Here is a 15949-nt window from a genome sequence, read left to right as displayed (position 1 = left end):
CTGTGCCGCCACAGCATTCATTGCCACTGACTGCTGATTTGATTTAAAACCCACTCCAGAGGAGAGGGCCTCTGTTTAGTTTGTAAGCCGGAGCAAAGATCTCCGGCTGTGGAGGCCATATGCCCTGATGGGAGGCGGCTGCTACTGTTTTCTTAAACAGATGTTATATGCCAGTCAAACTGCCTCCTAGACATTTGTATTTATTCCAGTACTTACTATTGCTGTCAGCTGTAGAGGGACTCTTAATTTTTTGCAGTGGGTGGTAGTTACTGTATAGACTCAACCAGTCAAACTCCTGAGAGCAAGTGACTATTCCTATAGTATAGTGGCCCAATGCTAAGCTATAAATGCCAGAAACTGAAATATACATATTACACCCTCCATTTCCATCCAAGACTCAGGGAATAGTGCTACAGAGGGTATAGAAGAAATGTAAGAGGAGGAGGAGGAGGAGGAGATGGAGTGTTATGTAGCTGTATCTTTCATATTGAAACATTCTCTCCTGTAAAATGGAGGGAGGCTGAGAGGATTCAGGAAGGGAACTCAACTCACAAGAGTCACAAGGCCTTTCCCATAAGCAGTAAACAATTGCCATGAAAGTGGAGGCTCGTCAGTCTATCAGCTTTTAGAAACATCCCTGTAAGTAACTCAGATTACCCCCTGGTTCACCAAATGGGACTGGAGTGGTCTCTTTGGTCTGTTGCCAGTGCCCTATCTGGAGTGAAGATGAATTTGTTTAAGTTTCTCCAAGAAAAGCCACACAATACTTAGTTTTTCTGCATTTTTAGTTAGCCTGTATCACTTCCCTAATTCAAGAACTGCTTTTTAGAAAAATAATTAAATTGAGACATATTTTGCATATCTTATATTTTACCCTTTCCAAGTGAACAATATTTTTTAGTAAAAATTTTGCAATTAGCATCACAATGCATTTTAGAACATTTTCATAAATTCAACAATTTTCTTCATGCTCATTTACTGTTAATCCTCACACTTTAGTCTCCAACTCCAGGATTCCCTACCAGGAAATCTTTGTCTGTCTAACATGCTCAAGGTCATAGGTTCAATTCCCAGTACAAGTTTTTTTTTTTTTTTTTTTTTTTAAGAAGCATTGTTCTTTTCTTTTTAGTTTTTCAAGACAGGGTTTCCCTGTATAGCCCTGGCTATCTAGGAACTCACTTTGTAGACCAGTGACCTCAAACTCACTGAGATCCCCCTGCCTCTGCCTCCTGAGTACTGGGATTAAAGGTGTGCGCCACCACACCTGGCTTTGAAACAATGTTCCTGACACATCTTTTTTTCTATCACCACTGGTAGTTCAAACACCCATTACAAATTGTCAAACTTCATGCTGGATCCACACTAGTATTTTCAAAATGTGATCCCAGGGCTCCTGAGTTCTGAAACCCTTTCAAACAACCTATGAGGTCAACTGAGAACATTGTTTTTTTCTTCCCTTGTAAACATTTTGACCTTTCCAGTGATTTTTTTTTTTAATTTATTTCGGTGGACAGAGGGTTTATGTGCCACAGTATGATTATGGAGAACAGAAGACAACTTGTGAGAGCTGGTTTTCTCTTTCTACCATGTGGGACCCAGGGACCAAATTGAGGTCATTAGCTTGGCAGCAGGTACCTTAACATATTTTGCCTGCCCTCCAATGATAGTTTAAAACCAACAGTGAAGCTAGGCTTAACAACTCAAGCCTATCATCCCAGCACTCAGGAAACTGAAGAAGGATTTTCTTGAGTTCAAAGCTGGCTTAGATTAGATTAAGACCCCATCTCAAAACAGCAACAGAACAAAAGCCCAAACTGCGTGCTTGATGACTCGAGGCAGCAGCATCAAATTGTACTAGTGTTTGTGTGGCTTATCGCACAAAGACCAATGTCATTTAAGAATGTCACTGAATGTAATGTAAAAAATAAATTAATAGAAAATTTGTAAACAGTGGAAGGAGAAAACAAACACAAAAGACTGTCATTGAAGCAGAGTGTTGATTTCTTAAAATTTAGCTGCTAAAATCTTTTTAGTTCTGTGTGACAAAGTCCATATGGAGTCTTTCTACTTCACATCAAAGTACAATGGCTTTTCAAATGTAGGCATTTAGCAGACATTTCTCAAAAACATACACCTTCAGTCCCAGCACTTGGGAGGCAGAAGCAGGCAGATCTCTGTTGAGTTCAAGGTCAGCCTGGTCTATACCTCATTGGTATAATGACTGGGCCCCTGTACATTTACTGCTCTGGCCCTTTCTCTGAGGCTCTCCTTCGGCTTGTTTTTAGTTTTTCAAGACTCTGTGTAGCCCTGGCTGTCCTGGCTCTCAATCTGTAGACCAGGCTGGACACCAACTCAAGAGATCCTCTTGCCTCCAGAGTGCAAACATTAAAGGTGTGATGAGTCTCAGGACAGCCAGAGCTACAGTGAGACCCCCTATAAAAAACAACAACAAAATAAACATAACTATTAATTGTCTAGTGCTACACTGTCTGGTCATTATGTTTATTCATCTTTGAGATATTAAGGTTACAGTGAGTTATGCAGATTATGGTGGTCTGAATAAGAATGACCCCCATAGGCTCATATATTTGAAGGCTTAAGTCAATGGGAAGTAGCCTATCTGAAACATTAGAAGGATTAGGAGGTTTGACCTTATTGAAGGAAATCACTGAGGGTGGAATTTAAGATTTCAAAAGCCCATGCCAGACCCAGTGCCTGTTTGTGCCTATGGATCAAGATGTAGAACTCACAGCTACTTCTCCAGCAACATATGTGTCTGCACACTGCCACACTCCCCACCATGATAATGGACTAAACCCCTGAAACTGTAAGCAAGCTCACACTTAAATGACTTCTTTTATAAGAGTTGCCTTGGTTATGGTATTTCTTCATAGCAGTAGAACAGTGACTAAGACAAAGATCTATCCAACGTATTACACAACTTATTAAAACAACAAAAACATAGATGTCGATTTCACCATGGCCTTCTCTCCATGGGAACTGGAGCCTCTCAGTGACACTCAAATGCCTCAGAAATTTGGTCAGCACCTGGACCTTATCAATAAAGCATCCTTATCAATAAAGCATCTCATTCCTATGCTAGAGACCACACTCCACCTGGAAGCTTCCCGGACATGTTACATGTTAAGTTCCATTTTTCTCCAAAACCTAAGTGGCCCATGAGCTCTGAAAGGACTCTTGCCTCTACCAGCACCTACACTCCTAAAGCAGGTCCGCATCACTGACTACTAACTGCTTGGTCATGCACCCCAGAGGGTGGACTATAGTCTAGAACAGAAGTCTATCACCCTCCTAATGCTGGACCCCATTAATACAACTCCTCATGTTGTGGTGATCCCAACCATAAAATTATTTTCGTTGCTACCTAACTGTAATTTTGCTACTATCATGAATTGTAATATAAATATTTGTGTTTTCTAGTCATCTTAGGTAACCCCTGTAAAAATGTCATTTGACTCCCAAAGGAGTCTCGACCCACAGGTTAAGAACCACTGGGCTAACACCTCCCAACCTGCATCAATCAGCTGGCTGAAACCAGGAATATACAGAACCATATATATATATACATATGTATATATATATATGTTTTTTAAAGAGTTCTGAGTTTCTTCTAAGTTGGGCATTTTCTCTTAGCCCTAGATTACTATATAGTTTTCTGATTTCTTAATAGTTACCATAGTCAGTAATTTTTAAGAAAACAAATCTCTGGTTGAACTTTCTACCTCTTGATTGAACCCAGTCTGTTATACTAAAGCCCTTGGAATAACCTTCCCATATATTTTCCATGTATGTTCCATGACAATTATGCTTTCTTTAGCACAAACATGCTATCTTGGCTATCATTCGCCAGAACAATGTGAGTACTCAATAAATGTAAGCTAGACAAAAGAAACAGGGTATTTAAGAGACAGGTGTACTTTGCTTCTCAGTGGGAATTTCTACAATTCTATGAGCCTACAAAGTTTTAAAGACCTTGGTAATTTGAGCTAAGAAAGCATGATAATTTATCACTCTTGTGAAATAAACTCAGGAACCATAATACTCCTATGAGTGATAACTTTAGGTCTAGTTTTGAAAGCTCATTATTGTACATGAAAGGAAGTTGATGAGAGACAAACCCAGGCTTCCAGGACAAAGCTAAACAGTTACTACAAGCCTGGGCAATATAAGGTTGAGGATGTGGCTCAGCCATAGTTGACAGCATGCTTGCCTGGCATGCACAAATCTTGGGCTTCATCTCCAGTGCCATACAAACAGCATGCCTATAATCCTAGCACTAAGATGTAGACGCAGGAGGATCAGAAGTTCAAAGTTATTTTCAGCTAAATAAAGAGTTCAAGGTCTTCCTGAGCTGAATGTAATCCATCCTAGGAAGGAAAAAAAAAACAACAAAAACCTAAGCTAAGGACTGAGATTTCTTATTTGGGATTTAGGCTATGTAGCACACACAGAAGGCTTGTCTTCAATCATGTGGTTTGAGTAGAAGGGATAGAAATATGAAGTCCCTGGGAGAAAAACAAAGAATACCATCAGTACTAGCTCACTGACTATTTTCTTGACATATAGCCAGATTAATTGGCCTGGGAGTTGTATACCATCACAATAATACTTCGGCCAAGCTACTAAGTGTCATTTTCTTATAATCAAAGAGTTTAATCAAGAACAGAAAATGAAAAGCAAAACTAAAGTCAAACTATTGAACACAATAATGTGCCAGGCTAAATGTGTAATTGTACCTGGCATCTACAGAATAACATTATGTGACCTTTAGAAATATATATACTATATATATTGATTACCCAACCCACAGCCCTTTCCAGAGTCCAAGGAAGATACAAGATTAGACAATGCACGCTTACCCTTCCAACAGGATAACTTGATTAGCAAAGGAAACCAACAAGTCCAGTAGTTAATGCAATAGGTGAAAGTCACCCAGAGATATCACCTTAGCTGGATGGCATGCCATTTATAAGACACTAAGAACAGTTCAGTGGTCATATTGGGAATTATTCAAAGTGAGTACAGTGAGATGTACAGACAGAAGACTTAGACAATAAAAAACAAACAGAAATAATGAGATCAGGCAGCCTTCAATGGCAAACAGCCTCTGCCTGGTTTTGATAAAACTTTATTTTTTCTCTGCTATCTTTGCATGTCTGGAAACTATTTTCTACAAAAGTATTTGTTCTTTATAGCCCATGATAGAGACTGGAACAGCATATACTAAGAACATAAAAATAGAAGTGTATGATGAAGGTGGAAGTAATAGCACCTAACAATACTATGTATCAACAGCTTGAATTTAAAGTGTGTGTTTGTGTCTGTGTCTATATTAGAAGCCAGGGATGTAGACCATTTGCCTACCATGTATTAAGGCCCTGAGTTCCATCTGCAAGGGAAGAGGGGACAAAGTAATCATATAGAGAAGTTAGTAACAACTTTTTTATGTAGCTAAGTACAGAGCCCTTTCTACTGGGACTCCTGCTCCCTGACTCAGAAACCAAGCAGATTCAGATAGCAGGAATACTTGTATTGAATGACATGGAAAAATGTGCATAATATATTAGGTGAAGAAAAGGTCACAAACCAATACACATTGCATTTTCATTGTAAGAATACTCATGTTTTATATATGTACATAAAATGTGACTTTCTATTTTATCTGTGAATGCCTTATATTGTCTGCAATATTTTTTATTGTTGTTTTTTTCAAGACAGGGTTTCTCCATGGCTTTGGAGGCTGTCCTGGAACTAGCTCTTGTAGACCAGGCTAATCTTGAACTCACAGAAATCCCCCTGCCTCTGCCTCCCAAATGCTGGGATTAAAGGTGGGTGCCACTGCCAGGCTGTTTGCAATTCTTATAAACCACAAAAACTCTCCGAAAATGTTACACATTTTCTTTCAGAAATTGCAATGTAGGAGTTGGTTTCTGTTTTGTTTTTTCTAGTGCTGGAGATCCAATCCAGGGTTTTGTGCATGCTATACCATTGAGCTACACACTCAGTCCTTATATTTGGAGACAGAATCTATGTAGTTCAAGTTGGCCTTGAACCCATGATCTCTTAATACTGAATGACAGACAAGTGCCACCATGCCAGGCTACAAGGTATGTATGAACATAGTGCTGGATATATTTCTATTTACTATATTTAAGAAAGTATGTAGTCAGGAAGGAAAAAAGAAGATAATGATATAACCTGAAATAAAGTGTCTGAGGCTTCATACAAGCTAAAAATGTAAACTCCACCCTAGCCAGGCTCTTCACTGGCTCCCCATTCCTAACTACTTCCTTGGTGCTTCTCTAAGGCTGCTTGCTTTATTCTGAGGCTGACTGCCCCCCATCTGCCTTTTGTTCAATGGCAATTTAACTGCTTCAGAATGCACTCTGCTACAAGCAACAGACTGTTCTCTGCCATGGGAGTATGTATATTCTCAATTCAGGGAAGACAGTAACCAAGCTCTCTTAACTTTCCAGTTAGTGTACTAAAAAAGTACCAAAGAGGCAATATAGAACTTTTAAAAAGCAGGTATTTTGGAAAAAGAGTTTATAAAGAAAACCTATTCATTCATGTATGTATGTATGTATATATGTATGTGTGTATGTAATATATATATATGTGTGATATATGCCTGCCTGTGCATATGTGTACAACAGAGATCAATGTTGGATTCGCTATTGCTTTCCACCTTCTTTTCTTTTCTTTTCTTTTCTTTTCTTTTTTTTTGGTGTTTCGAGACAGGGTTTCTCTGTGGCTTTGGAGGCTGTCCTGGAAGTCACTTTGTAGACCAGGCTGGCCTCGAACTCACAGAGATCCGCCTGCCTCTGCCTTCCACCTTATTTTCAAAGAGACAGGGTCTCTCTCCTAGAGTGCTTGCATTTTGGCTAGACTGGCTGGGCAAGTGAGCCCCAAGGACCTGCCTGTTTGCCTCCCCAGAGCAGGAACTACAAATACTCATGACTATGCTGAGCTTTGTATGTGGGTTCTGGAGAGCTGAACTCAGGTCCTCGGGCCTATGTGGCAAGCACTTTACCCACTGAGCCATCTCCCCATGGTAAACAATTTTCTAAAACCAATGCAAAAGCATCAGTTAAGGGATAAAATAAATGAAAGACACGAAGTATAAGGAAATAACCAACCTCTCTTATCTACAAATTACAAAAACAGAATGTATAAAGGCTACTACTATCATTTTGGAGTTAGTTATTTTGAAGAACAATTTAATTCTAAGATGGGAAATCTTCTAAGATATTAAAAAATATCTACATTGTACATAACAATGTAGAATATTTAAATTCATAAAATCTACATTACTTATAAAGGAGGAATAAAACAGGATTAAAGAAAATCTGCAAACTGTGTGAGGCTGGTCATGTATTTTTTTTTTCATAAAGCCTTAACATAAAAGTCCACCAGCAACCATTCTTCCTAACAGGTCTCTGGACTGGTTGCAAAGTTACTCAACTTCCAACTAAGTCAAAAGCTAGGCTTGGTGGGGCATTCCTTCAATTCCAGCACTTGGGAGGCCAAGACAGGAATGGACAAACAGTTCAAGGCCAACCTGGGCCATGTATGAGTCCCTGCCTCAAAACAAAACATAACTAAAAATCAAAGTCAAGACTCCATTTATCCAATAGCTAAGAGTTTAACCACATTCATTCTTCTGAGAACCCAATGAAAGGTTTGATCCCGATTAGGAATGTGCAAATGTTTACCCAACTATCAGAGAACCACACTTGGTAGTAAAGAACAATTCAAACCAGGGGACTCAATTGATGATCCTATGTAAAGCGGGTATAGTGAATAATCAGAGGCTCTGAGCAGTGGTGACACATGCATTTGAGCTCAGCGGTTGGGAGGCAGAGGCAGGTGGATCTCTGAGTTCAAGGCCAGCCTGATTTACAAAACCAAGTTCCAGGACAGCCAACTTCTACAGATAAACCCTGTCTTGGGGGGGGTGGAAAAACAAAACAAAAAAAACAAAGAAATAAAGAATAAACCGAGGCACTTGAAAAAGTTAACACATGCTTTAAGTCACTGTAGAATATTATTAATGTTTTCTTTTAAGACAGATTAACAGGCTGGAGGGATAGCTCAGTCATTAAAGGTTAGGCTCACAACCAAAAATAAGACAGATTCACTTCTTGGAAGGCATATCCATTTAATTAACTAAAAATTTTAAAAGGGAAACTAAGGTATGGATTTCCATTTTCCTCAACCATAAGTCCCAAGGGAAGGTTTGTAACTAAGAGATATGGATAGGTGTACCTGTTAACCACATGGTGGAAATAAATACAAAATGTCTTCAGTTCTGATTGACCAGTGCATTATAATTACTAGAAACTAAAGCCCAAGAAAATATAAAGCAACATTACCATACTTGGTGCCTCCAAGTTTAGGTACATTGAAGAACTTCTTATGTGGAGTGTCACTTAATGTTTCAATAAGGTACTCAAAGGTGTATCCTGGAAGAGGAAAAAAAGAGCAAACTCCTCATTAAATAGTTACCAGGTATCTTATCCAAAGAGAAAACATCCAAAATTTTGCTCAGAAGAACTCTGTGCAGTGATGAAAATGTTATATTTGCATTACCCTGTGAGACCAAAGTGGCTTTAACTATGGCTGCAGTGATGGAGGGGCTGACCATTCCACACTATAGACACAGGTTAGTATGTCTCCACCACACTGGGATAGTACAATTCTAAACTGTGGCTCTATTTTGTCCGTTGAGACAGGGTATGCCACTGTAGCCCAGACTGAACTTAGCTCACTGGGCAATCCACAAGCGCCTCCAATTAGAGACAATCATCTTTTCTCTACCTCCTGAGTGCTGGTATTATAGGCATGAGCACCATGCCCACTTAGTGGCTTTTCAATCTTAAAAATATGCTAAATGTCCAGGAGACAATAAGAATGGTTTAAACGGTGAATTCAGAAGACATGCCCTAAAAAATTGATTAAGTACAGACAGAATGCATTGAGAAAACCATTATGATAGGTTTTCAAAATAATCAAAAGACAATTAACAATCAAACAATAGTTAGAACACTAAAGATTTTTTTAAAGCAACCATCAAAACATCTAGATAAACTGGTACATTACATTCTCCTAAGAGATATGCCCTTATGGTCATGCACTGATTGAATATGCCCCCACTCTGTGTTATGGGGAAGGGTGAGGCAACCTTGGGGTTGAAAAGATTCATTGTGCAGACTCATTACGTGGATGGGCGGGACCCCTAAGCACTGCTATTATCTTCTTCCAAAAAGAGAAAAGATAAGCACAGTCCACTCGGAACGGACAGTGTTTTTCTTTGGTAGGAGGAGGTGGATGGGGGAGGAGATTCGGCGCTGCAATAAATAATATGGGAACCGGTTGACTAACGTTCAGCCTCGACAGCCCCTCACTCCACTTCCAGGAGCAAAGAAAGAGGGAGGAACTGACTTCAGGCTCCTGAGTGCGATGAACAACCAGCAGCGAGAAACCCAAACGAGGAGACCCAGGTCTCCCCCACCTCAACGCTCACAAAAGGGGAGCGGGGAGAGGAAGACGTGGGCTTGTCTCTGCCCCAGGAGTTACTCCCGGGGACCTGCAGGCTGCCGACACCAAGCAGCGGCCCTGCCAGTGGCAGAATTACCGCCCCACTGAAGAGCGAGACGCGGGTGGGGAGGCCTAGCTGTCGTGGCCTCGGCCCCGAAGGGGGAACGACCAAGCCCCAAGAGCCATGGGAGCCCCCGGTGACCGTAAAAAGAAAGCAAGGGCCAGGACGGACGGCGGCGCACGCCTCCAGCCGCCAGCGCTACAGCGGCGGCCAGGAACTGACCTGCACTTGGGGAGTCCATCGCCGGAGACCATATTATCCCTACGGGGAGGGGGCCGGCGGGGGAAGGAGGGGAAGGCCGGGCCGGGAGGACAAGGAAGAAGGCAGGCAGGCGGACTGGCAGGGGAAGGAGGAAGGAAGCAGCCTCGCGCAAACACCGCGAGAACCGCAGAGCAGGCCCGGGGTCTGCGCTCGCGCGATTTGCCGGCCAACTCTCGCGAGATCTTCGGGCCGGAGGAAACAAAGAAAGAGAAGGGTGGAGCCAGCAAGTAGGCGTGTCCCTGCGTCGTCTCCAGCAGTTCTTCCCAGCGGGAGTGGGCGGTGGGGGGCGGAGCCTTGGGAGTTAGTAGGTTAGGGTACGGGGTGCTGTAGCGTCCATTACTTTGGTATAACCAATGAGTGAGGTTTAGAGGCCCTGCGATGGCTTCAGGGTGTCTTTTGAAGGAAAGCGTCAAGCCTGGAACGCTTAGGAAGAACAGCTTAAGTAGAACCAGTTCTACTCCTACGGTAAAGCCTTGCGTTAAGCCGTGATGTATGTGGGCGCTCACTGCGGATTCTCAAGAGAAGATGGCCCGGCTGATGGGACACATCAGCCACCAACTAATTGAATGAATTAAAATTTCCTTATTCTCCTATAACTTCAGTCTTTCTCTTCCCAGTAGCAGTTAATCATGATGGTGTCCTAAGCCCCACTGCCCCAGCCAGGGAGAGTCTTCACATCTTCCCCCACTCCCAGTGCTCCCCAGACTGGGTTTCACTTCCAAGAATTCCACACATTGCTTTTCCTTTGTTGAGATTTACTCCATCAGCTCAGGCGTCTGCCAGGGCCTTTCTCTGCCCAGCCACCAAATGTACTGGCGTTAACTCTATCTCAGATGTTTTGCTCCAGATCTCATTTTCTCCGGCTTCACTTACACCTCTCCATTGGCTTCAGTTTTTCATTCTTACGTTGATGCTTCCTAACCTACACATAACTCAAACCCATCCCCTAGGTCTAGAGGAGAATACCCTAATATTGTTTACCACAAGCCCCTCATGTGCAAAGCCTCTCCACAACCATCACCACCACCATCCTCCGGTGATTCCTTTTTGTTGCCTGAACCAGTGAATGACACTGCCCAAGTACACACCAATATCTTGTCCTTGACTCCCCCTTCTTCCACTAATGATTGACAGACATCCACTTGATCTATTTGCTTTCTGATTTCCCTTGGTACCACCTTGGTCTAGACAACTGTGACAATCTCCTCAAAAAGTCTCTGGGGCATGGCTATTCTAACCATTTCCACAACACCGAAATACACTTAGAGAGCCTGGCAACTGAAGTCAAATACCAAGAAACTGACTTGAGGTTTGAACTCCATTCGGATGGGAGCAAGGCTCATGTTTAACTTAGATGTTCATGATCTGGTGTCTCACACCTATGGTTTATACCTTGACCTGCTGAACTTCAGGCTGAATTGTCTAGTACCTCTAGAATATCTCAGTTTCCTTTTTTCTTGGAACACTTCTGTGCACTGTAGGCTAACCCTTACTCGTTCTTTAAGACTCAATTGGGTTTTTCTTTTTCTCTTTTTATTTTATTTTATTTTATTTTGTTTTTACGAGGCAGGGTTTCTCTGTATTGTTTTGGAGGCTGTTGGTCCAGCCTGGCCTCAAACTCACAGAGATCCGCCCGCCTGCCTCTGCCTCCCGAGTGCTGGGATTAAAGGCCACCACCGCCAGGCTTTTTCTCTTTTTAAAATGATATATTTCTATTTTTTATGTACATCAGTGTTTTGCCTGCATTGGTGTGTCTGTGTGAGGGTATTGGACTCCCTGGAACTGGAGCTACAGACAGGTGTGAGCTGCTATGTGAGTGCTGGGAATTGTACCTGGGTCCTCTGGAAGTGCAATCAATGCTCTTAACGGCTAAGCCATCCTTCCAACCCCTTTTTTTCTTATGATTTAGTTATGTGCGTATCTATGTTCTACATGTTATGCTACGATTGTACGTACATCATATGTACAGGTGCCCAAGGACGCCAGAAGATGGTGTTGGATCATCAAGAGAGACAGCTGTGGGCAGCAAGCGTTCTTAATTACCAACCCATCTCTCAAATCCCATGGTTTTTATTATTTAGTTTGGGCTTTTAAAAAATTGTTTGTTGTGGTCCTGGGGATTGAACTGAGGTCTTCTACAAGAGCAGAAAGTGCTCTTAACTGCTGAGCCATCTCTCCAGGTCCAGTACAGTCTCTTTCTTATACAATCACACTACAACAATTAAATTCAAGAAATTTAGCATTGATACAGTATCATGAATATTTACACTTTATGTATTTGAATAATCAAACATTATTAATATTCTATAATCAAACATTGATATAGTTTACAACCAATACTCAAATTTTGCCAATTGTTTTATTTTTATTTTGTTTATTTGTTTTGAGATACAATCTTGCTATGTAGCACTGGCTGATTGGTATTACCACATAGCCCAGGCTAGCCTCAAACTCATGGCAGTCTTCCTGCCTCAAAGACTTGTGACACCATGCCTACTAATACTGTTTTTCTATAAAAAAAATTTGCTCAAAATCCAATCCTGTCTAGTCTATAACTTAGAACAATTTCTTAGCTGTTTATTTTCCTTGGCGCTATTGGTATTTTTCAAAGCACACTAGCCAGTTCTTTCGCAAAATGTTCATTAATTGGAGCTTGCCCAATTGTTTCTTCATGATGAGGTTTATTAGGTGAGTCCAACCTTTTGACATTGTGTCACAGCATTGTCATTACAAAGTTCATGAAAGTTTATGCAATCAAGTTAACAAAAAAATCAATTTTATTTACAATTTTTAATTTTTTTAATGGCAAAGAATGTAAACTGGCACCACCACGAAGGCCACTGGAATGACGTCTACTAAGTGTGTCTTAGCAATGCCACTGGTGACTCTGTGTATATGAAGATGTTTGTAGGAAAAGCACTAGATCATTGCTTCTAATGAAATGTGAAGCAGCTTCAATGCCTACCCAAGGAGCATGAGTGAAAAGCACAGAACACTTGCATAAAGGTATTCTACAAGACGTCACAGTCATGCATTAACATACAGATTAAAATGATACATTTTGCTTTTAAATTTATTTTTGACAATTTTATACCTGTGTATAATGTTTATCTCTCGTATGTCCCCAGCTTCCTCTGAAATAGTTCCCAACACGTCTCTCCCTCTAACTTCCACCCATCCTTTCATAATCCAGTGAGGTTAATTAGAGTTGCTTGCGTGTACTTGAGGGTGGGCTTATGTACAGGATCATGGACAACATACCTGTGGCTATATCCCTGAAGAAAAATAGCCAGCCCCTCCCCTAGCAGCCATTATTCATAATGCCTTTACAGCTTTGTGTTGGGTCACATTCCTAGCCATCCTTGGCCACATGTAGCCCAAAGACTTTGGGTTGGACTCACCTGAGAAATGAGGCATTTGGAGCAGGAATGTTATGCCAACAATGCTGTGATGCTGCACACTCTCTAGAAGTAAGAGGAGATCTGAGGTTTAGTAGGGGTGAGGCTGGAAGCTCTCTTAGCCTTTGGAAACGTAGTACGACGGTAGTGGCTGAGCCCTGAGATCTGTCATGATCAATCAATGTACAGTTTAGTTCCATTGACAAAGCCTGTTTGATTGTTGATGCTTCTAAAATAAGTAGTATATAATAAGGAAATAAAAAGCAGGATAAACACAAGTACCTGCCATTCTGTGGATCACTTTTGAAGCCACTGCTAAATCTGACCATGGGTAAGATAGGAACAACTGGTTTCCAGCCCTTGTTGTGTGAAATCAAAGAGAACCATTGTGTAACCAAAACAGGTGACTGTGTGTTCTGCCAATCTAGCAGAAGAAATGCAAATTCAGGTTTTTTCTCTTTACTAATAATAGATAACTGGTTATTGTTATTATTATTATTTTAGAAAATAGGAAAAATACAAAATGAAATCTTTAAGCCTTTAGAAATGGAGGTTGCTAGGATTGCGCTTGGGAGGCTGAGGAAGGAAGAAGGCCCTGAGTTCCAGTCTAACCTGAGCTATAGAGTGAGAACTTTTCTTTAAAATAAAAGGGGGGTTGGAAAGTCACTGAAATCTCTGCTGAGAGCAGGTGATAAAGAATGTTGATGCAGGGTTACAGTGAAGAATACCTCCCTGGGAAGTGTTCTAAGATACAAGACAAAAGCAAAAGAGTACAACAAAAAATAGAAGAGATTTTTATTCCCAGGCTCCTATGACTTTTACTCCTCTTTCTAAGAGAAACAAAACAAAACACAAACCTGCTATTAGTAAAAAGAGTAAGAACTTAAGATGCAAAAATACCGTTATGTAAACAAGGAGCTAGGGACGCTCGGTTGGAAGAGTTTGCTCACTCCCCAGCACCATATGTAAAAGGCATGGTGGCACACACCTGTAGTCCTGGGACTAAGGCACATGCCCCTGTACACAAGTGCTCAAACATGTGCATGCATAAACACACGAATAATATACATCTTTTTAAAAAATTCAGGATTATCTGCTGCCAGAGACCTGGAATACACGAAACTCTGCCAAAACAATGACAGCAAGCCCCACCCTTATGGATTTCATCTCACGGCCCCCAGTTCCTCCTAATCCCTTGGGTTGTTGCAGGTTTGATAACCTGCTGGAACAGGATGGATCATAACAAGAAACGAAATGATCCATGTCACTGTAATATTTGCACTCAAAAGTGGAGGCAGGAGCAGGAGAATTTTGAGTTCAAAACCTGACTGGCCTGGTATCAAGACCTCCCCCTTCCCTCTTAAAATAAAACAAGAGAAAGAGAAGAGAAGGTGCAGGAAGGGAGGAGAAAGCAAGCATGTAGGCACAGAGGGAACATAGCCCTGTGAAGACACAGATGCCTAGAGTGAGAAAAGAGCATGAGACGAGGTGATCATCCTGCAAGCAAGGGTAGGCCTGACTAAATCCTTCCTGCAGCCTTTACCGGGAACCAGCCCTGCCAATCTCCATCTAGGCTACTAGCCTCCAGAACTATGTGAACTTCTGTTGTTTTTGCCACGCACTTCGTGGCACAGAAATCCCTAATATCTTCTTTGATTAGCTGGGGTATAGCAAAGACAGTAGAGTCAAAAGACCCAGGGTTAATGACTGCTTGGGGCTGAACATAGGCATGCTCTTGGGTAATAGTCATGCTATCACATTTGGCTGAGAATTCTTTTGAGATGACGTCTGAGTTTTTATGTTGACACATCAGTACTGGCGAAAGCAGATAAAGGAGATATAATTAATCATTGTGGCTACACTGGGCAGGAAAGATAAAGAGATTCAGTGCCCCTGGCATGTTTAGGGCACTGATATGAGCTTAGGTAGCGGAGTAATTAAGGCAGGGGGAGAGCTATGCTTAATTAAGCAGGCTTGGTCAAGCTGTGTGTGCTCTGGTTATCGAAGTTTTAGTTCAGCTTGGCTTCCCAAGACATTGCTTTCCACTTGAGAGAAAGTAGGTTGATTCCCACAAAGATCATCACTCCTACTCCAGGTTGGAGTCTCACCATCATAGATTAATGTCCTCATGACATTTAGGTTATTTTTTTGGAAGTCTGGAACAGGACACTGTATAAGCTAACAGTAATGACTGGGCAGGGATAAAGGTACGGAAGAGACTATCAGACTTTTGAAACAATGGATATTTCCCCAAGAGTCTCATGCTGAAAAAATGAAAAGGTAGAAGTCTGATACCAGCCAGAAGAGGACTTGTCTCTTGGAAAGAGAGTTTATAGTTCTTTCTTGTCAGACCACCTTTCAGGAGAGACTGAAACAGAGACAGGAATGTGTCACTGATGGCTGAGACCATAACTTGACCAAGAATGCTTGTTTATGCATACTTCTCACTCTCTATTTAAAAACCTATACTTGCCAGGTGGTGGCGTCGCATGCCTTAAATCCCAGCATTTGGGAGGCAGAGGCAAGTGGATCTCTGTGAGTTCGAGGCCAGACTGGTCTACAAAGCTACGCAGAGATACCCAGTCTTGAAAAAACAAAAACAAAACAAAAAACCCTAAACTTTATATCAGGACCAAAGACAGACCGGAGAGATGTGATGGTTAGTGCT

At 41.5% G+C, this 15949-nt stretch overlaps 1 protein-coding gene across 1 annotated transcript in view; it reads right to left on the bottom strand.

The window, feature by feature from the left end:
- Ireb2 (iron responsive element binding protein 2) overlaps nucleotides 1–10012 on the bottom strand; it is a 46622-nt gene extending 36610 nt beyond the window's left edge. Inside the window, exons 1-2 of the mRNA XM_040729789.1 lie at nucleotides 9845–10012; nucleotides 8397–8486 (exon numbers count right to left, since the gene is read on the bottom strand). Coding sequence (XP_040585723.1) covers nucleotides 8397–8486; nucleotides 9845–9863 — 109 coding nt within the window. The 5' untranslated portion in view covers nucleotides 9864–10012. The remainder of the gene's footprint in view (nucleotides 1–8396; nucleotides 8487–9844) is intronic.
- Between the last annotated feature and the right edge of the window lie 5937 nt (nucleotides 10013–15949).

This window comes from Mesocricetus auratus, unplaced genomic scaffold (assembly GCF_017639785.1).
Source record: "Mesocricetus auratus isolate SY011 unplaced genomic scaffold, BCM_Maur_2.0 Super-Scaffold_100022, whole genome shotgun sequence".
Taxonomy (NCBI): domain Eukaryota; kingdom Metazoa; phylum Chordata; class Mammalia; order Rodentia; family Cricetidae; genus Mesocricetus; species Mesocricetus auratus.
The sequence above is the reverse complement of the archived record's forward strand: the minus strand, read 5'-3'. Positions and strand labels throughout refer to the sequence as shown.